General features: G+C 38.8%; 3 protein-coding genes and 1 non-coding gene across 7 annotated transcripts in view; 1 reads left to right on the top strand and 3 right to left on the bottom strand.

Annotated features, from left to right (window-relative positions):
• The window catches only part of LOC113127734 (nucleosome-remodeling factor subunit BPTF), a 37,191-nt gene extending 34,351 nt beyond the window's left edge, over window positions 1-2,840 (bottom strand). For 2 of the 4 annotated variants that reach the window (XM_026302468.2, XM_026302470.2), the window contains exon 1: window positions 2,014-2,837. In XM_026302468.2, the coding sequence (XP_026158253.1) occupies window positions 2,014-2,584 (571 nt within the window). In that variant the 5' untranslated portion in view covers window positions 2,585-2,837. Of the gene's footprint in view, window positions 1-2,013 lie in introns of all 4 variants that reach the window. The other 2 variants (XM_026302472.2, XM_026302469.2) reach the window with 2 other exon arrangements.
• A 943-nt stretch (window positions 2,841-3,783) lies between these two features.
• On the top strand, window positions 3,784-3,865 carry trnas-aga (transfer RNA serine (anticodon AGA)). The gene has a single exon. It is a non-coding gene; the product is annotated as a tRNA-Ser (tRNA).
• A 1,889-nt stretch (window positions 3,866-5,754) lies between these two features.
• nol11 (nucleolar protein 11) lies at window positions 5,755-14,891 on the bottom strand. Its single transcript, XM_026302317.1, has 18 exons — window positions 14,732-14,891; window positions 12,058-12,171; window positions 11,762-11,818; window positions 11,275-11,423; window positions 10,996-11,053; window positions 10,623-10,764; window positions 9,860-10,066; window positions 9,534-9,610; window positions 8,967-9,090; window positions 8,759-8,850; window positions 8,343-8,408; window positions 8,047-8,231; window positions 7,689-7,814; window positions 7,349-7,594; window positions 7,021-7,099; window positions 6,669-6,761; window positions 6,177-6,284; window positions 5,755-6,067 (listed from the first exon to the last, which is right to left on the bottom strand). The coding sequence occupies exons 1-18, from the start codon at window positions 14,876-14,878 to the stop codon at window positions 5,954-5,956; spliced, it is 2,184 nt and encodes a 727-aa protein (XP_026158102.1). The 5' UTR covers window positions 14,879-14,891; the 3' UTR covers window positions 5,755-5,953.
• A 1,088-nt stretch (window positions 14,892-15,979) lies between these two features.
• Window positions 15,980-20,763, bottom strand: LOC113128473 (beta-2-glycoprotein 1-like). The gene is made up of 8 exons (XM_026303827.1): window positions 20,562-20,763; window positions 19,716-19,892; window positions 19,082-19,178; window positions 18,899-18,975; window positions 18,454-18,642; window positions 17,459-17,638; window positions 17,146-17,343; window positions 15,980-16,098 (listed from the first exon to the last, which is right to left on the bottom strand). Exons 1-8 carry the CDS (start codon window positions 20,632-20,634, stop codon window positions 16,034-16,036), a joined length of 1,056 nt encoding a protein of 351 aa, XP_026159612.1. The 5' UTR covers window positions 20,635-20,763; the 3' UTR covers window positions 15,980-16,033.
• Between the last annotated feature and the right edge of the window lie 357 nt (window positions 20,764-21,120).

Below are 21,120 nucleotides of genomic sequence, written 5' to 3'. Positions count from 1 at the left end.
GTGTTTATTCAACTGTATGATAAATTTGGAATAATGCGCTGCTGTATGGCTGTGACGCATTATACACAGGTGTTTTTTTTTTATTTAATCTGGTCATGTTTATATTAAAGGGGTGAACAAAAAAGAAACACACGTCAGTATAAAGCAATACATTTGAACAATCATAAATTACACTTCAAACCTGACTGCAAATTAGATCAACGCTTCTCTAAAATAGTTTCATTTTTCATTTATTGCAGGACTGTTGAATTACACTACATTAGTTTTAGTGTCCCTAATAAACTGACAACTAAGCGTAGTTGTCTGTCTGACCAGCATTACATGTTGTCCTTTGGTAAAAGTGGTGGTGAAAGTGTGAAGAAGAATTTCTATAATCACTGTAGCATTACTATACAGTTACATTACACTCAAAACAAATCCTAGCATTATTTATCAGATACTGATGTGCACTTCAGGCCTTCTCATACACTCTTCCCAATCTCACAAAGCCTGGAACATACCTGTAAAGTGTTAGTTGCTGTATCAAGTTTTCAAAGACAAAATGAACAAATCCGATACAATTACATCACTACAGCCACAGTCTCTTCAATGTAAACACTGCCTTAACCGTTGATAAACTGTGTGTAGCAGTAAATGCTGGTATGATTCTGTGGTTCAACGGTGATGTTTATACAGCATCACTGTGATGGGACTCCAGCAGTAAAACTGGCTGGTGATGGTCAGGGATAAACAGTGACAACAGACTGGTAGGAATGGGTCAAACGGGTTGACAGCAGGTTCTTCATTCGTCATCACACAAAGCGACTGCATGTGAAATGTGATATATGTGCCTACAGTATGTGCCCATGACAGTGAAAGCACCATAATGTTTGTCTGTCACAAGTTTTTTTTTTTTGAAAGACCACCAACACTCGACTGCACAATATGGCCAAGTTGGCACACCTTCTTAGAAGAAACAGAAGCAGTTCTGTCTGAATAATCTATGGACACTTTTATTTCTAAGAAAAGGCACCCCAACCAGTGAAAAAAAAACACAAAGATCTAATGTCACAGAAGGAGTGAGCTTCTCTGGTGAAAGAGATATTTGACTGCATAAAACACTTCAGTCTGGATCAACTATTTTTCTAATCCTATCTAGAATTACTTCCAGTAGTTGGCACACTACTTTCCAGTGCATTAGTTTACATAACAGATATATCCACTGGTCTTTGGGGACAATTTGATTACAATGACTGTCCATAGTGCGAAACGTGATGGATCTGATGTGCTCACCTGATAAACATAAGAGTGGTTACTATGGTAACAGGGCACGACGTAATATTGTAATGAGTAAGTAATGCAACAAGTGAAAAAAGAGCGCCTCTCTTCAAAACAAAGGCCTGTCAAACTCATTTGGCAGCATTATGCAACTAGTCAGGTCTTATGAAATCGAGATGGAAAATCCTTAAAGAGTGCATAAAAAACTTGAGATTATTATTTATTTAACGGGTAGCACCTTATTACTATGTCTTTAGAAAAAGTTAAGTTATTAAGGGTTTTTTTTTTTTTTTAAAAACAGGAAACAAAATAGGTGTTTTGGTGAGCATTTTTAAAAAATGGTCTTACTACGCTTTTATATAAGTAGAAATGATGAATGAATGAAATGAAATGAAAGTAGCAAACGCTGTACATACACCTTGTTTAGCACTGGGTATGAAAACGTCAAATACGGCGTGTTTTAAAAAGTACGGTTAAAAAAGAAAAAAAACACTAACAATTATTTTCATTATAAACTGACAACAACAAATGTGCTGATCTGACAAAAGTTAAAAACACACGAGAGCCGGTTGAAGCGTGGAGCAGTTCTGCAAGCCAGCGGCCAGCAGCGCACACGGTAAACAAAGGCCTGTTTCTGAGTGCAAGCTCCATTTTGAACAATGCGGCTTGCTTTCTGTACTGAGCTAAAATAAAGTGCACACCTTGAGTAATGCAAACGTGCTTTGCTAAAGTGCGTGCACTTGCAAACGAACCTACCTGGGGTGCTACCGAGCGTGCTGTGGCTCCTAAAACTACTCTCGGTACAGTAGCTGCCATCCTCATCATCTGGTAGCTCCTCCAGATAGTCAGAGTCGTTTCCCAAGGCCTCCTCTTCTTCAAGATCCGACGAAGGGTTGTTCAGGAGTTCATCTTCGTCTGACCTGTAGCTTAAATTATCATCCTCCTCGTCGCTGTTGTCGTCGTAGACCACCTTGGTTTGAGGCCGTCTCACTCCGCCTCTGCTGCCGCGGATGCCTCTCGACCCCCTGCCTCTTCCCCTGCTTCCTCTGCCCCGCGATGCCGCGGCCGCCGTCGCGATGGAGGCTCCAACTTTCCTGCGGCCCCGGGACGAATGAAAGTTCTCTCGGCCGGAGATTTCTGTATCCACCTCCGCAGAGCCAGCCCCGCAAACGCCACCACTCCCTCCCCGTCCCCGTGCCCGTCCTCTGCCTCTTCCCCGTCCGCGCATCCCTCTACTCCTGCCGCCCCGAGAGCCGCGGACTGGCCCGGGTGAACCTTCCCGCATCACGGCTGCTTGTTTGGGCGGCCTTCCTCTTCTCCCCCTCATTGTGGGAGAGAGTCTCTTCTGTTCCGCTTCAATCTCCGTGCTCGGATAAGCCGCGCACACAGGCGAAAAACAGAGGAGAAAAAAAAACAATAGATCAGGCGACGGATCCCGCTAAGTCCCCGCCAAGCCCCGCTCTCAATTCAGGGCGGAAGGCTCACACTGAATGGCCGGTATCCCGCTCTGGGTCGCCTGCAGACGCCATTTTTCTTCTCGGCTCTCCCTCCGTTGAAAACACAGAAGGCCCCAGCGCTCCGTCAAGCTAAACACAGGCACCGTGATTGTACCGGAAGTCACAGTAAAAAGCAAGTTATAAAAAACAAATAAATTAATTAATAAAATAAAATAAATAAATAAAAATTTAAAAGGATAATTAAACCCCGTGGTATACAAAACATAGCATAACTACTATACCCGATTAGGTTCATTTATTTGCGTCCATTAGAGCAACAGTGTTGAAAAACGACATATAAACGTTTTCCTTTTAAAGGCTTCACTAATCGCGGATGGGAAGTTTTGTTTTTATTTCCCAACTTGACACTGGCAGACGTGAGTAGATGCGAGGTCACGTGACTCACCATTCCACAATAGACGCAAATGCCGTCCTAGTTCATAAAATTAGTTATCCATGCAAACGCTATCCAGATAGTACAGTGTTGGCATTTATTAGTCGCCCTGGCTTGTTTTAACCACGGGCGGGTCCAGCACTTCGAGGGAAACACGCTCGTTCATTTCGGCCCTGTCGCCATCGTCGTCACAGCATAGTGAAGAGAAAAGATAAGCGTGCATCCGATATTTAGCACTATTACATGAATAAGTCGCCCGAAAAGTCAACAACACACATATTTTAAGGGTCTTAGTGGCGTGGATGTAGAAATTATAATTTGTTTTTTTTCTAAATGTACTGTTTAAAAATATATATATATATATTACTAAGGATCCTGTCTTTATTTGCGGTTCAATTAACTGAAATACAGGGGAATAAATATGCTCTATATGTACTATAATATAACAATATAGGTCCACAATAATATGTAACCAAAGAGTAGCACAGAAGTGCAAGGGTGTTCTGTGACACCCTCTTCTCTTTTACGACGTGTTACCCTGTTTGAGTTGGTGCCTAAGAGAACTCCGCTCCTGCATTATCCTAGCATTATTTTATGTATAGTTTTATTACACCGAACTGCAAACAAGCACTATCGGTTGTCGTGGCCGAGTGGTTAAGGCGATGGACTAGAAATCCATTGGGGTCTCCCCGCGCAGGTTCGAATCCTGCCGACAACGTTACTTTTTTTTGGCTTCTCAACAATCTTTCAGCTTTTAATGCATAAATCAGACTCCATATCTGTTATATAATACCGTACTATTATTGTCTAGCAAAAAGACATGCAGTTATTTCATTAATTAAACTCACTGAACAATAACTTTTTATTTAGCGTACCACAAAAAACGTTTAAGCTAACGTTAGCTAAATTGATGTCTCACTTTGCTCTCCGTTAATGACAGTGGGATTGAACTAGCGTTAGTACTTGGAACTTCATCTTCCACTTGAATATTTATATATTTTCAAATTGTCCTCTAAATCTCTGCTGTCGCTTTCTCTTCTCAGCTTTTCTTTTCTTTTCGGGGACCGGACTTTGGGCGACGGTCCAGTTTTAAAGTTAACTAGTTATCTGGAGTGACATTGGTTTGACAGACCAAACCATTTGTCTGTGTCACCAGGGGGAGACATAAAATTGTTTTTGACCACTTTGTCGAAGAGAATAATAGGAAGATAAAATAATACGTTTTTATGTGACTTAAACTACTATGCTCTTATATAATGTTTTAATTTTGGACAATTTTTTTAGCAGATTATTTAAAAGTTAGTGGTCTCTCTTGGGCCCTCCCTTGACCCAGGGCCCAGGACACCTGACCCGTGTGTTCCCCTAATGCGGACCTGGAAGCAGCTAATTACAAAATGCTCTAAAACTATAGCTAACTATATAAACTATAAAACTATATATTACTAAGTATGCTTCAGTAATTGTGGTGCATCACTTTTACTTTGCTAAATGCTTGTAACAATGTCAAAAATCGTTAACAGTATTTGCTGAAAAGTCTTCCTAACTATCTTACATACCAGGACTCTGCTGGATTAAGTCAGTGATTTAATCTAGTGATTTTGTGAAGGTCCCCTCTTGTGCACGTTTACACATACAGTGAGGGAAAAAGTATTTGATCCCTTGCTGATTTTGTACGTTTTCCCACTGACAAAGAAATGATCAGTCTAAGTCTCCAGACCTTAATCCCATAGAAAATCTGTGGAGGGAGCTGAAGGTTCGAGTTGCCAAACGTCAGCCTCGAAACCTTAATGACTTGGAGAGGATCTGCAAAGAGGAGTGGGACAGAATCCCACCTGAGATGTGTGCAAACCTGGTGGCCAACTACAAGAAACGTCTGACCTCTGTGATTGCTAACAAGGGTTTTGCCATCAACTACTAACTCATGCTTTCACTCATTACAATGCAAATCAATTTATAACTTTTTTGAAATGCAATTTTCTGGATTTTTTTGTTGTTATTCTGTCTCTGTGTTCAAATAAACCGACCATTAAAATTATAGACTGATCATTGTCAGTGGGCAAACGTACAAAATCAGCAGGGGATTGGTGTTGACCTGTTGGTGTTTGGTACATACAAATGTTTAGCGTTACATCTGTGCTTATGTAAGAAAGATCCTAATGACAATACAGTATTAAAATAGTCACCTTTAGTCTTGACTTGATAAGCTCACAAAAATCACAACAAGCAGCAATAAACTCAGTCCACCCAACAGTGTTTCGTTGTCCATTTGTTTTTTTTGTTGTTGTTTTTTTGGGGTCATTTAATAAAAATAAGGAGTCACAAGGTTTAACACTTTTATATTATGGAATAATATTCCAGATAAGAGGAAACCCAGAAAAATACTAAGTCACATCTGACAGATTTACAAAAAAAGAACACATACAAAAAACAGCCATTCACTGTTCCCAGGTAGAACCCAATTACGAATGTAAAAAACTATTACCATATTACTGTATTAGACTGCTTATGTGTATATTTTACAAATCCACTTTTAACCAGACACATACACACAGTGTAAAATAATTCTGCAAACCATTCCATCCATGTAGTCAATTTTTGATTGGCTTATAGTTTAAAATGCAATTTGAATGCATCTACAATTTAGTTCAACATCTAACTGTAAAGTCCTGATGGCTGCTGATTTCCAGCCATGTGTGCCAAAATGCACAGTCAAACACAGTTAAACAACCTTGAAAACACAATTCAGGTGAAAAGTTGAAAGTAGAGAGCATACTCAAGGATTTATTAAAAGTTCTCTGTACAGATTCTAAAACAGCTCAATGACTTCAATTGAGTATTGTCCAACATCCTTCTTCCCCTTCATCTTATTTAGCTCTTGGAGGCTGCCCTCAATCTTTCCAAGCTCAGAAACCAGTCTCACCTGAGGACACAAAGGCATCTAAGTTCTTTCCCAGCATACTTTTTATACACAACAATACACACTTATAGTAACACAGTAACAGAATGTGGACAAACGGGAAGACTGTTACCTGAGACTTAACAAAGCTGTGGAGGTTCAGCAGTAAGCCTTTGGCCTCTGGAGTCATCACTAACGTTGTGAAATGGGCATCCAACACCAAGCATACCCAATCCATAATCTACAATCAAATACAAAAGAGAAAGAGTTAGAAATTGACTTCTTTTCAAACTTTAACACCTGATGTATGGCATTCTACCATTTTAACAATTGACAAAGTTTTTGAATTACTGCTGGGAATCTGAGGAATTCTGCATGGCAATGCTTTTTTATATGTTTTTAGAGAATATAAATTTCTATGAAAATGTTGGGGAATCTAAAAATAAATGTGATTTTTGAAAATGGATCATATTAATGGGATTTTGGCAAATCTATAATCACACTTGGCACAACAATGTTTTGCATTCGTTCTGTATTGCCTTCCCTTTCTTTACATTGGCCACATTTGGGCCAACCAGTTCAAATATTATCTACCATAATTATCTAGTTAGACATTGGTACAGACCTGAGTCAGACTTGGTGATCTCAATCCATGCATCTGTGGGAAAGCATCTTGGGAATATTTTTGGTAGAGGAACTGCAGGTACTGGAGGAAAAGCTGATTGTAGGAGAAAGAAATTAACATTGTAAACAGTTTTTATTCATGTACATCTAGTTATATGCCATAGTGGGATTAATTACAAATCTTATTACAGCCTATTACATATGCAACATGAAATGCCCTATATGTGCTAGAATTACTGCTGATTTTAAATGGAGCCTTATGCATGGTAAAACAGATGAGCACTGAAGAACTGTAAAATGCACCTACAGTTTGAACATGATAAACCAGCGATGGGAGTAAACCTATTACTTACAACAACATGATGGGAAGACAGATCTTTTAGGTGTGGGAGGAGGAAAGTGTCACTGAATGCCGTCTGCAGGACCTCATTTCTTTTTGGTTTGAGTTAAGATTTCATATGTTACAGTTTCCTAGGGTATTAAATTCTGATGTGGTTTTCTTCCCCACTGCTGTACCAAAACATCTTACTATAATGTTGCTTTACTTTAATGTTTTAAAAAAATGTGTGGAAACTCAGGATGCAAAGTGTGAAATTATCTAATAACTCTGAGTTGAATGAATATCTGCCTTATAGAATAGTGAAAATCCTGTGTTAGAGCAATCGTGCAGTGGCAGGATACAGTAAAACAGCCTTGTGTAGTCCCACTGGACAGATCTGTTCAGGTGGAGTTGGGGCCTTCTCCTTGTCATCTGCTCTGCTCTGGGTGCCACCTCCACTGAGGGTGTCTGAGCAGTCCTCCTCAAAGGTAGTGGGGCTGACACCATTCTGCAAGCCAGCCTGGCCTTGATCCTTTGAGATTAGAGTTTCCATGAAGGAGATGCTGTCAGGCTCCAGGATTGCTTTCTCCGCTTCAACGTCTGGCATACTGCAAGACAAAGACAGAACAACACACTTACTTATTGCAGGGGTTGTAACCTTCAAAATCATCAGTTAATGTTATTTTTAAGTTTTGACTTTACCTGACAAAGGCCTTAAGGCAGGCACAGGTGACAGCTTCAGGGATATCAGGGAAGAACTGCAAGCAGAGCTGACACAGAAAATAATCCTTCCGCTCCAGAGCCAGAAGCACAAGGTCAGGACAGACACTGTGGACAGTCATAACAGTAACACATTTCATGGATTTAAGAAAGGTTAATTGACTCTACAAGCCCATGTGTTTTTTGTCGTTCGAATTCATGTTTTCTGCATCATTTTTGAAACTGAGAAGCACAAAAGCACATTCTGGAGACTAAAGAGCAATTTACAGTTTTCAGAGTTTTATCCATAAATTTCCACATAAAAAACATCATCCCGATCCCTTTGCCATGCCTTACTGACCTGTGGCAGAGGCACCGAGTGTGCACTAGCTGTGCCAGGGTGTTGGGGGTGTAGAATGCTGGATCAGCCAGGCTCCGAGACACAAGAGTTGATGTTAGCTGCCCCATCGAGGGCTGCAAGTCTTGGATGTCTGCCCTGGAGAGCAGCCCCTCCACCTCTTTTTGGACCTTTTCTACTGGTGCTGTCTGTGTTAGAAAAATAATATACTGAGTAATTTCAGAAATGTTTGATATGCATTTTACGTTACACACTGTGGGCTTCAGTCTTTTGAGATCCATGACAGAACAACTCTTTACCTTTATGAGCTCCAGAACTTCATCAGTTGTTAAATTGGATGCTGACTGGGTCTTACGGCTTGTTCTCTATATGGAAAGAAATTTGCAAAAGTTGTGTTATGTTGCAGCAGGTGGCCTTGGCTAAATTTTTTGTCGAGACTAATGTCTTTAAAAATTAACCTCCCACACAATTTGCCATTTTACATGAAACTACAAATAAAGAAACAGACCTGATGTAAAACAACAGCGTTACCCTGTAGTACATGAATATTCCCCTTGCAATTCTACATTATTTCATACATTGTGTGTATGATGCACCACCTGCTTTTATATTATTTGTGGATGTGGGAAACATTTTTCAAGGTTACAGGATTGCTGCACTAACAATTTATGCAGTACAAAAATCTGACCTTCCTGTATGTAAATGTCTAACATACCGTCTTTCTGGTCTCCATTGTTCGAGTAGGCTGAGCCTTCTCTCCATGAAGAATGTTATTCCAAGATGGTACAGACAATGGAGCTTTGGACTCTGAGGCAGTTAGAGAAAAACAGTGTAGTCAGGCACAAAAGTCATATTTCTGTAATTTCCTTTGCAGAAAGTTATTATTATTTCAGTAACAGTATTACAAAATCATTCTAGCTCACCTTCAGTCTTGGCTTGTCTTAGTTTCCCCAGGGCAGAGGCCAGGGAAGACTTAGGACACTCATATGGAATAACAGAGAGGGTTTTCCCATGTGGAATGAATAACTTGTTGGAATAACTCCATAGCTAAATCAGAGAAAAGAAAACAGAGTACAAATTCATGGCAGATAATATAAATAATATAAACAGACCAAATGGTCTATTTATGCCTCAGTTTTAAGATTGTAAGCTGCCATAAAGTCGTGAGGAGGGACAGTGAGCCCTGTCACAGTGGAGAGCAGACACAATGCTCTACCAAAGTCATACAGTCCTCCATCAGCACCCAGCAGCTGGAAGGACAGGGAACCTTGGCCTGTAGTAATAACACCAAAGAGGGAAGGCTGGGTGTGTGGTTCATGCATACTTCTTATGTCAGCAAAAACAGTTTACATACACACTAGTTTTCCTGTATGAGCTCCAGGGTCCTGCTGCCAGGATGGCTAAACCAGTACTGTATATGGTTTCATTCACTGATTATAAAACAGTCTGCTTGGTGGGTTATACACATCTAATACACAAAGCATTCCTACCTGTCCGTAGATTTTACCCGCCATCTCCTTTCCTGCTTGGAGTGTTTGGAAATTGGTATTCCAGATGCAGAGAAAGTCTGAAAAAAACAAAGACAGAGCCATTCAGGAACCACTGACAGTCACATCAGCATCACATAGCTCCATTATTCTAATGCAACGCTCACCAACTGATGGTCTCTGGACTCAAAAAGGCTTCTATCAGAACCGCAATGTGTTTCATATTGAAATAATAAGCCTTGTGTAGACTGATTCATTTTTTTAAAAAACAAATGTCCCAGAAAAACACCTGGTCTTCATTTGCGCCAGCGTTATTAAACCACATTTACCTTTACCCCCTCCAGCAGAGGGGTGAGGAACTCCCACAACAGCTACATGGGCTTCATCCAAGGCCAGGGCTGATGCTGCCTCCAGCAGGCCCTCACCAACTGGTAGACCCAGCAGCAGACTACGGGGTAGTGGAAGAGCCTGAGCTCCCTCGTCAGCGCCCAGACCCCGCACAGAGACTACACTCTGGTACACATGACCATTAGGGTCTGCATGACAGGAAAATGATAAGGCATAAAAGGGTTACTAAAAGAAGAGACTGGCAGGCTCACTTATCTTGCATGGAACATCTCTGTGCCTGTTCAACATGATGTATAGTGCACATCATTTAATTAAGAAGGATTAAACATGAGGGGCAGGACTGGCCAACTCTTCTATTATTTTTACTGTTTGAGAGTTGTTCTTGTTTGAGATCATGGAATTTCATTGTAGTGCTCATTAGCAGCCATGGCAATGTCTGCACAAAATATATTTTCAGCTCTACCTGCAGCATGGTGAAATGTGTAGGCTGCCTTGTGCAAGACAGAGCTCCATTAATTGTTCCAGCACAGTGCAGGTCTGGATTTTTATTAAACACTGTAACATGTGTCTTTACTGCAGATCTAAATACAGAGTAATCCAGTCCCTGCCACTTGCAAGCATTTTCAGTAATAAATGTTTTCCTTTTTTTTTTTCACACAAATTCACCCACTGTGTTAACCCCCTTTTCATTTCCCAGTCCAAACTCTGACACTAAAAATATTTTCAGAGGAAATGCAGGCTTACAGAGATAAAGTAGGAGGATATGTTTATCCCTGTAGGTGGCAGAGAAGCTGAGCGGAGTGAGACCAGGCTCCTCTCTCTCTAGCCTGTACCGCTGCAGAGTGTTGGGATTCAGTCTCTGCAGGTAGAGGAAATGATCTCCTTTCTGTGGGAACACAGTGACAGAGATTCAAGACAAACAGGCATTCAGAAAGACCAACAGCTAAGAGTAAATGCACGTCCTTAAGAGTAAAAATGAGTTAATAAATGCATGCACAAACACATTCTGGAGCAAATTGTCTTTACAAACAATTGTGATAGAAAATCATCAAACACTGAAAAATGAATTTATATTTGAGGCCTAAAGCAAAATGCCAAACTAATAATATGAAGTTACCTGTTCAGTTGTGAAAATCACAAACTGCTGTGTCTCTGCCACTACGTTAGTGCTCCACCTAATGACAAAAAGAAGAATGACCAACACATTTCAGGAGACTCCCGATCAGACTGTGGCACAGCAGTACTCATCAGTTTGTTTCAGTGTCAGTCTATATAAATTTGTTTCCCGAAGTACAAAGTTGTTGAACGTCTCTTGGAGCAGATTTTCAACCTCACTCTCAACCCTCGTCTTATAGCACAAGGATTTACTGGAGCCATAAGACAAAACAATACTGACCTGATAGCCTCTTCTTCAGCCAGGACCTCCTCTATGGGCTGCTGAGGAGCAGAAAGCAGAGAGTCCAGCAGTCTCACAGCTCCTCTCTGAAACAAGACCACAGGCTCCCCTCCTTGTACACAGTGGACCTTCCAGACATCTGATGACACCTGCAGAGAATACATACATAGTAGGCACGAGTTAGAATGTGCTCATGTTTTTTCAAACAATCAGTGGGTGCACTCATAATATTTAAGGTTTGTTATTCTAAATACTATGGGACATGGTTAGATTGAGAGGCTTAAAAAAGTAGTATTAGGTTAAATGCAATGTGCCATTTCAGCAGTGGAAACAAATAAAAAAAAAAAGATTCAAGTTCAAGTTTCTGCAACCTAGGTTAAGTACCATGGAGTGGACACAAAGTACTTTAGGAGTACAAATATCAACCTTTAGGATGCTTGATGTTTTGTTCTCATGAAGTGAGATGAATTTCTGTGTTCAGACTTACAGTTGCTTTAAAGGCCTTATCCAAGACGATGTCTTCTTCCTTCCAAATTCTGATCACCTTAATAAAATAAAAATAACCCAATAAACATTATAATGTGACGTATTTCTGTTACTGCAGAGACATCTAGATACTTGGCCAATAAGTAAAAACAGATTTGTTTATGGTCAATATGGTTAGTATATATTGTAAATTATAGTTCTCAAACCTTAAAATGAACTCAAATTTGAACTGTCTTAACAATATGGACAAGGAAAAGTACAGATATAAAAAGTACAAGAGTGTTAGGAAAAGTCTACCTTGTTGTCTGACACTGCCACATATTCCTTGGTCTGTGAGTTGAAGACAGTTGGACAGGTCAGAGCTTGTCCTTGTTTGACTGTCCAGCTGCCCAGAGGCTTCTGGTCTGACACCTGCCAGAACAATTAATAATGTCACTTTCTGCAAGAGTGTATTCCTAATTTGACCACAGTGCGTATTCCTAATCTCCCCAGTGTGTGTTCATAATCTAGCTAATGTGTGTGTTCATAATCTAGCCAGTGTGTGTGTTCATAATCTAACCAGTGCGTGTTCCTAATCTAACCAGTGCGTGTTCCTAATCTAACCAGTGTGTGTTCATAATCTAGCCAGTGTGTGTGTTCATAATCTAACCAGTGCGTGTTCATAATCTAGCCAGTGTGTGTGTTCATAATCTAACCAGTGCGTGTTCATAATCTAGCCAGTGTGTGTGTTCATAATGTAACCAGTGCGTGTTCCTAATCTAACCAGTGCGTGTTCCTAATCTAACCAGTGCGTGTTCCTAATCTAACCAGTGCGTGTTCCTAATCTAACCAGTGCGTGTTCCTAATCTAACCAGTGCGTGTTCCTAATCTAACCAGTATGTGTTCATAATCTAACCAGTGCATGTTCATAATCTAACCAGTGTGTGTTCCTAATCTAACCAGTGTGTGTTCTAGCCAGTGCGTGTTCATAATCTAACCAGTGTGTGTTCTAGCCAGTGCGTGTTCATAATCTAACCAGTGTGTGTTCATAATCTAACCAGTGCGTGTGTTCATAATCTAACCAGTGCGCGCGTTTATAATGTAACCAGTGCGAGTGTTCATAATCTAACCAGTGCGCGCGTTTATAATGTAACCAGTGCGAGTGTTCATAATCTAACCAGTGCAAGTGTTCATAATCTAACCAGTGCGTGTGTTCATAATCTAACCAGTGTGTGTTCATAATATAGCCAGTGTGTGTTCTAGCCAGTGCGTGTTCATAATCTAACCAGTGCAAGTGTTCATAATGTAACCAGTGCGTGTGTTCATAATCTAACCAGTGCGCGCGTTTATAATGTAACCAGTGCGAGTGTTCATAATCTAACCAGTGCAAGTGTTCATAATGTAACCAGTGCGTGTGTTCATAATCTAACCAGTGTGTGTTCATAATATAGCCAGTGTGTGTTCTAGCCAGTGCGTGTTCATAATCTAGCCAGTGTGTGTGTTCCTAATCTAGCCAGTGTGTGTGTTCCTAATCTAACCAGTGTGTGTTCCTAATCTAACCAGTGTGTGTTCCTAATCTAACCAGTGCGTGCGTTCATAATCTAGCCAGTGTGTGTGTTCATAATCTAACCAGTGCGTGTGTTCATAATCTAACCAGTGCGTGTGTTCATAATCTAACCAGTGTGTGTTCTAGCCAGTGCGTGTGTTCATAATCTAACCAGTGTGTGTTCATAATCTAACCGGTGCGTGCGTTCATAATCTAGCCAGTGTGTGTGTTCATAATCTAACCAGTGCGTGTGTTCATAATCTAACCAGTGTGTGTGTTCATAATCTAACCAGTGTGTGTTCTAGCCAGTGCGTGTGTTCATAATCTAACCAGTGTGTGTGTTCATAATCTAACCAGTGCGTGTGTTCATAATCTAACCAGTGTGTGGGTGTGTTCATAATCTAACCAGTGTGTGGGTGTGTTCATAATCTAACCAGTGTGGTGTGTGTTCTAGCCAGTGCGTGTTCATAATATAGCCAGTGTGTGTGTTCATAATCTAACCAGTGTGTGTTCATAATCTAACCAGTGCGTGTGTTCATAATCTAACCAGTGCGTGTTCATAATATAGCCAGTGTGTGTGTTCATAATCTAACCAGTGTGTGTTCATAATCTAACCAGTGCGTGTGTTCATAATCTAACCAGTGCATGTTCACAATCTAGCCAGTGTGTGGGTGTGTTCATAATCTAACCTGTGTGCGGGTGTGTTCATAATCTAACCAGTGTGTGCGTGTGTTCATAATCTAACCAGTGTGTGTTCTAGCCAGTGCGTGTGTTCATAATCTAACCAGTGCGTGTGTTCATAATCTAGCCAGTGTGTGGGTGTGTTCATAATCTAATCAGTGTGTTCATAATCTAGCCAGTGTGTGTGTGTTCATAATCTAACCAGTGTGTGGGTGTGTTCATAATCTAGCCAGTGTGTATGTGTGTTCATAATCTAGCCAGTGTTTGTGTGTATTCATAATCTAGCCAGTGTTTGTGTGTGTATTCATAATCTAACCAGTGTGTATGTGTGTTCATAATCTAGCCAGTGTTTGTGTGTGTATTCATAATCTAGCCAGTGTGTGTGTGTGTGTGTGTTCATAATCTAGCCAGTGTGTTTGTGTGTTCATAACCTAGCCAGTGTGTGCCTCAGCCTGAGCCCACCGTGCTCAAAGGAGGACAGTAAACCTCCCAGAGCCCTAACTTGACTCTTTTCTGAATAAAAATCACAAAGGTTACAGAACAAAACGAGTCCTGGATATGACGACGGTTAGATAACATTTGTCTCTTTTTTGCAGCCTAGGACGGTGTTTACTGCTACAGTACCACCCTGCCGGTGGGAAAGTCTATGGTTTCTGTGCCTGTTGCTGAAAAGAAGCGAGGAAACCTACACGAGTTAACGTTATAGCCACCGGCGATCAGCTGGCCCAGGACAGGAGATCCTCTAAAACAAGCACCAGACCGTACCTTATACAGCATGACAGATCTGGTTGTGTCCGTGACGACGACATGGTCGCTGTCTCTTTCCTCTTCGATGCCCCGAATACCTGAGTTTGACAGATTTTGAGCAGGAACAAGTCCGCACAACGTGTATCCCTCATACAGCGCGGCCATGCTGGACGAGAAGAAAGAGGATCTCGGAGTATCTCGCGAGAGCAGACCGGAACGGAGATTGGTTACTGTTATGGGCAGAGGTTATGAAAACAACCTTGTTTCACAGTTTGATAATTATTAAGGTAAATAGTTGTAATTATTATATTACCATTATAAACATAGTAGTGGATGGTAATAATAAAGTAAATAGTTAGTTTAATTATATTTAAGATGTGTAATTTATGTTGGCAATGCATGCATTTTATTTAAGGAAAAGTATACATACAACTGTATAATATTCTACTGCAGGTAAAAGTCTGCATTTAATACAATAAATAAAATAAAAGTACAAAAGTATTAGCAGCCTAATATACTGTACCAGGTGTATCAAAAATAAAAATACTCAATATCACATCTCACATTCATGTATTTTTTATTATTAGATCATATCTATTGATGCATTACTGTGTTCGTTAATTTAATGTTGCAGCTGGTAAAGGTGGAGCTAATGTTAACTAATGGTATAGTATATGCTTTTAACTGGAAAGACTTTACATACTGCTGGACAGTTTGTGAATTTCCTCCTGAGGATCAGTATGATAAGTTTTATGATCACACTGCATTTCCTAATATATAAGTGATTCCAAAAACTAACCAGTCACTGATGTTATTAAATAAATAAAGTGGAGTAAAAGTACAATGTTTTTAAATGAAACTGTAGTGAGGTAGCAGAAAATAGAAATACTCAAAGTACAAATTACTCACTACAATTTTACTTAAGTACAGTAGTTGAGTAAATGTACTTTCTTACTTAGGTAAGAGATCTGGTGTCGGTGAATTCTGTGTTGTCATTAATTGTGTTTGGTGCAGGACAAAACACACACACACACAAAATGAGAGGCCATAGTAACCCATGCAAACCTTTCATAAATGCAATGTGGATCTCATGTTTATTCAGATTCTGAGATGCAGAATAACAAACTTAGTTATTAATATTATTATTAATCAGGAATCAAATAAAATCATGTCTGAAATGTTGGATTTGCGGGATTTCTGTTACATCAGAAACAGCTTGGCTCAGAGTATATTTTTTAATTTTAGAGCTCAGAACACATCCACACTTACTCCTTTATATACGTGGCTTAATAATCAGCTGAAAATTTATCTGCTGCTGTTTCAGCACTGTTCAATTTCAGATGGAAGAGAATCTGGATGAAGGTTATAATCAGACAAGCTGGGCTCTAAAAAGAGACACACACAGATACACAGAACAGGTTAGAACAGCCACAGTTATTATCCAGTTCCTTAATAATAATAGAAAATTAATTCTTAAAGGGAAAACTCTGAACTATGATTTGGTATTCATACAGTCACAGAACACAAATTTAAATCTTTATATCTTCAAAGGAATAGATTTAGTGAATTATTATGCTTTGTTGGACATCCCAGCGTCCTGTTTGGTTTGTTGTTTTTTTCCACATTGACTGATAATGGATTTCCCTGGTTGTTTACAGTTCCAAATGTTTATGACCATGTTGTGTGTAAATATATCTCGACATTTAATTTTTTTTTACTATTGCAAGTAAAAGTCTGCATTTAATATTTTATATAGACTGACATTGCCACTAACATAATCCAATTTCATCTATGTAAAATGAGATTACTTGTTATTTCAGTACTCTTCATTTAGCAGCTCTCGCCGCACACTGCACCATCAACTGATTGCTACAACACTGCTCCTCTACTCCAAGTGTTGGAGTATAATATAGTATATTTAATATAGTATATAATATAGTATAATAATACTAAGTAGCTTCATGTCAACAACTGTTGTGCTTTTGTTGGTGGATCCTGTGGCTGCATTACCTTAAATTTGAAGTCAAGTTTGTGAGAAATTAAACACAGTTAAACATCTAAAAAGTTCCTATAGGGTATTAACAGTGTTATGTTTGAGTAATCACTATACTTTTCTAAAACAAACAAAGGTTATGGAGTGTAATGCTATAAATAATGTTTAAATCTGTTTAGCCCCATGGGGAAATTCAGATAATGCTGCACTGGTCATTCTAATTAGATAATTATAGTGGACATACAGAGTAAATAAAACATTTTAAATTGGGCCAACAGCTCACAATACAAAGCTGGCTCTGTTGATGACTCAGGCTGTGAGGATGAGGTATAACAGAAAAAAGATGAATACACAACATATCAATAAAATATATTATAAATAAATTAGCATTGGGCTTCTTTGTATGTTCTATTGTGCTTTGTCATGAAATAATCCTTACGTTCAAAGCACTCAGGTATCTTGAGTTTTCCATCAATGCACTGCGTTGGCACTGCATAACCACACTTCCTGTCCTTGTTCATGCAGTAGAGTGAGACAGTTTCTTTGTATAAGACTCTGTTGGGAGTCAGGTCTTTGATCCAGAGTTTTTGTCCTTTGTATAATATTCTTCCTCTCTCTATGTCAACACTGCAAGGTGCTGTAAATTACAAGTGGAAGAAAAAATTATACTGAAGAAAACATTAGCATTGGTTGAAATATAGCAATCACAAAATGTATCAGGTGAAATCACTGTAAAGTTATTGTAGTCCTACGCTTGCATGTTGGCTTTTCAGACCAGTGCCCATTGTTCTGACAAACAATCTGCAGGCTGCCTTCCAGTACATAGTCTCCATGGCAGCCGTAGTTCACAGTTTCCATGAAGTCGTAGTCTCTTTTTTCGTTGTTTGACATGTATCCTCTCTCGATATTCTCTGGTGGAGGGCAGGTCACCACTGCAAAGGAACAAGTTGCTTTGTTGTTTAAAAAAAAACTCTACTAATGAAAATGTAGCTAGATTCCTTATTGTTGATCACATTGTGTTTGTGTAGTTTAACAACTGTTTGCCAATTAATTATTGCAAGTTGCAAATTTCCTCAGAAGATGGCTGAGACAAAATGTGGTAGAATTGTGTCTAATTTGTCCAATTAGGGTGCTGTCCTTTTTCAGCTCCCACTGTTTGCAAAAGGGAGGGTGGCATATAAGAGTTTTATTTTTCAATAAACGATAATAAGAAATCATCCACATCGTCCAACACTGTTTTGCAGACTGTTTGGTACGTAATAAGTAGAACAACATGTTTGTTCTTTAACAAGATATGCACACAACGATGATGTCTGTGCCAAAAAGGTACACAAATCATGATGCTTTACTTTGTTAAACTCTGTTCATAGCTTTTAAAATGTGAAAATATTACAGCATAGAATTTCTTGTGTATATATGATTCTCATTTGTTGTTTTGAATTTATGGCTCTGTGTTAGAATAAAATAGAAACATGACCATTTATAGTTTTTACAGACCCTGAGGTGAGATTTCTTTCCTACTTTGTTGATATTTCTATCAAGAATGAATTTGGACTATCAGTACTGTAAACAGGTTTGACTGTACTGTAACCTACAGTACTCAACATATTTTATTATTTAAATGCCAACATGTCATATTTGTCCTGCTTTTACTTATCCTACAGTAGATCTTTGAAGTGGTTGTGATCAGTAAATAATTATTGCATTCCCACTATAAATATTCTTTGTCATTACAGCAGCATCATACCTTGACATTTGGGCATCTTGGTCCAGGTACCACTGGCAGTGCACTCTGTTCTTGCATTGCCAATAAGTGCGTATGGAGGGCGGCATAGGTATGTCCCTGTGATGCCATAGTCAGTGGTGTTCCCTTTGAGTATCCTGTCATAAATTATCATCCCAAACTGTGGGATTGGAGCAAGACCACAGGACACAGCTAAGGGAGGAGAGACAGAATATGGAAATTTAGCTATAAAGGCTTTTACACACATGCTTTTATTACACAATTGTGATTTCTGTTGTTTATAAGTATGAGTGTTATTGTGGCCTTATATCAAATGAAAATGAACTTGTGTGCTTGTCTTCGAAGTCTGCAGAAAATGCAGCATAAGAGCAGCTTAGCCTATATAATATATATTTTATTGTAGTCTTTCTTCACAAGGTTTTGTATGAGGCTATAATGGATTACATACCTGTACATTCTGGTACTGTTGCACTCCATGTTCCATTGGCTTGGCACACTGCAGTGTGACCTCCAATCAAGATGTACCTGTTATATCATTAACACAAACAGCAGCCTTTGAATTTACTTTTTAACCATATCAGAAAAGGAAATATGTCACACAAAATAATTCAACATTATTTTCTTGCTTTACCCTTCATTACAAGTATAGTTGATTGTACTCTGGTACACGGTATCGTCATAGTACAATTCTCCATTAGGCAATGGATCAGGATAGGGACATCTTTTTGCTGCAGGGGAAAATATACAGAGTACATGCATAAATAAAGGTTTTCCAGTTTAGTATATTTAAAGAATAATACAAAAAATATTAATAATAATATTTTCTTTAGCTACTGCAGCTTTCTCTAGTGCTGAATATGCATATTCAGATTTCACAGCATGGAATATAAATCTACAATATAGTTAAGGCCACAAGCTTGTCTATGTACATATTTGTAATAGAAATAATAATAGATATATTCTCTGTCAAGTCTATTAAAGCATTGTCTTTTTTCCACATCAAAAAGTGAGTTGTGATTAAAATAGAAAATAAGACTGACAATATAATGAAGTAATATAATAAAAATCTGTTATTGCTATATTGCTAATTATTAATAATTAATGCAGTTAAAATTGCAATAATAAAGAAATATGCTGACATTAAAAGTATGTAATAATTTTATTTCCTAGAAACTGCCATTATGGATACACTTGAAAAATAAGTGTATTAATTCACAGTGCAAAATCTTCTGTCACAAGTTCTCACTAGAATAATGGAGACCCACGTATGCACATTAATTTGGTTTTTGTCCACTCTCCGCTGGCAGCACACACAATCTTCCGAGGGCCCGAAACGGGGGTGTATCCTTGTTTACAGGACAGCGTTAACTCCGCACCAGGACTAAAGAACCTTTGGATCCCTTCCATCTCAATGTTGTGAGCCAGCTCAGGCCTAAAACATACTGCAAGGACACACAGATTTAATTAGAACTGTGTATAGACTCTCATATTGAAAAATGCTCCAGTGGAAGAAGCTAATGAACATTCACTCTGATCTTAAATATGATGCAGTATGTGTTAATGTGCTCTCTCTCTGAAAATGGAAGGAATGTGTATTTACACACAGTACTTTGTGTTGTTTTCCTAAAACAATCCACCAACAAAAGCAGATTATTTTGTTATATTATATTTTCTCCACTTCTTGCCCAAAACAATAGAAATTGTTGTTGCACATTATTGTCAACTGTTTAAATAATGGGCCAAATTAACTTGAAGAGACATAGGACATTTATAGTTAAACATTCATCTATTGTAGTTATTTTCTTTTTAAATGTAGAGACTTGGAAACATTTGACAATCAATAACAGAAAATGGGAATAAACATTAGACATTAAAGTCAAAATCTATTTTGGGGTTAAAGTATTTCATATGTAGAAGATGGAAAAAACATTTTTGTCCTGTTGGAAGAACAATATATTGAAGTAAACACAAAATTAAAATAATTGCCTTGAATTCCTGTTCTCTGAAATTAAAGATGATCCTTGCTACTTTAACAAAGATATAGAATTTGAACAGTGGAGTAAAAAGTGGAGGTAAAGCCATATGACACCATATAAAAAGAAGGTAAATACCATCTTGTTTGGATGTCACGGTGGTGAAAAAAACAAATGGACATAGAAGAATCAAAGTCAGCGTGAGTTCCATTCTTGTCCAAGTACAGCTGGTCTTCAGTCCTTTCCTGTGGTCTCTGGTTCAAATAGTGAATCTTTGTCGCCTCTTTCCCTACTTTGTGTTTTCCTAAAAGTAAACAGATAAGAACTGAATGAAGTAACACCTTACTCCTCATCTGGGGTTTTTTTTTCTGTTGACAATAAGAGATCAAAAACCATGTGACATTTTACAGGAAGTGCAAAGCTCCAGCAGATGGACTTTCCCATGTTCGTGCATTTTTTGAAACAATAGAAAAATAATATATTTTTTCAGACCTTGTGTCTTAAGCCCCAGTTTGCTCTGGTTTAAATAAATAATGTATAATGTGACAGATATACAGCAAAAGAGCAGATTGTTGTGCAATGAAGTGGTACAGTCCTGACAAATTTCCCCATGATTGTGAGGTGAAGGACATTTGACCATGTGATATCAGTACAAATACAGAGAAGAAAAAAATCTGTTGCTTTCTTTCCCAGTCAG

Source organism: Mastacembelus armatus, chromosome 1, assembly GCF_900324485.2.
Source record: "Mastacembelus armatus chromosome 1, fMasArm1.2, whole genome shotgun sequence".
Classification (NCBI taxonomy): Eukaryota; Metazoa; Chordata; class Actinopteri; order Synbranchiformes; family Mastacembelidae; genus Mastacembelus; species Mastacembelus armatus.
Note: the sequence above shows the minus strand (reverse complement) of the source record. Positions and strands in the feature narration are given on the sequence as shown.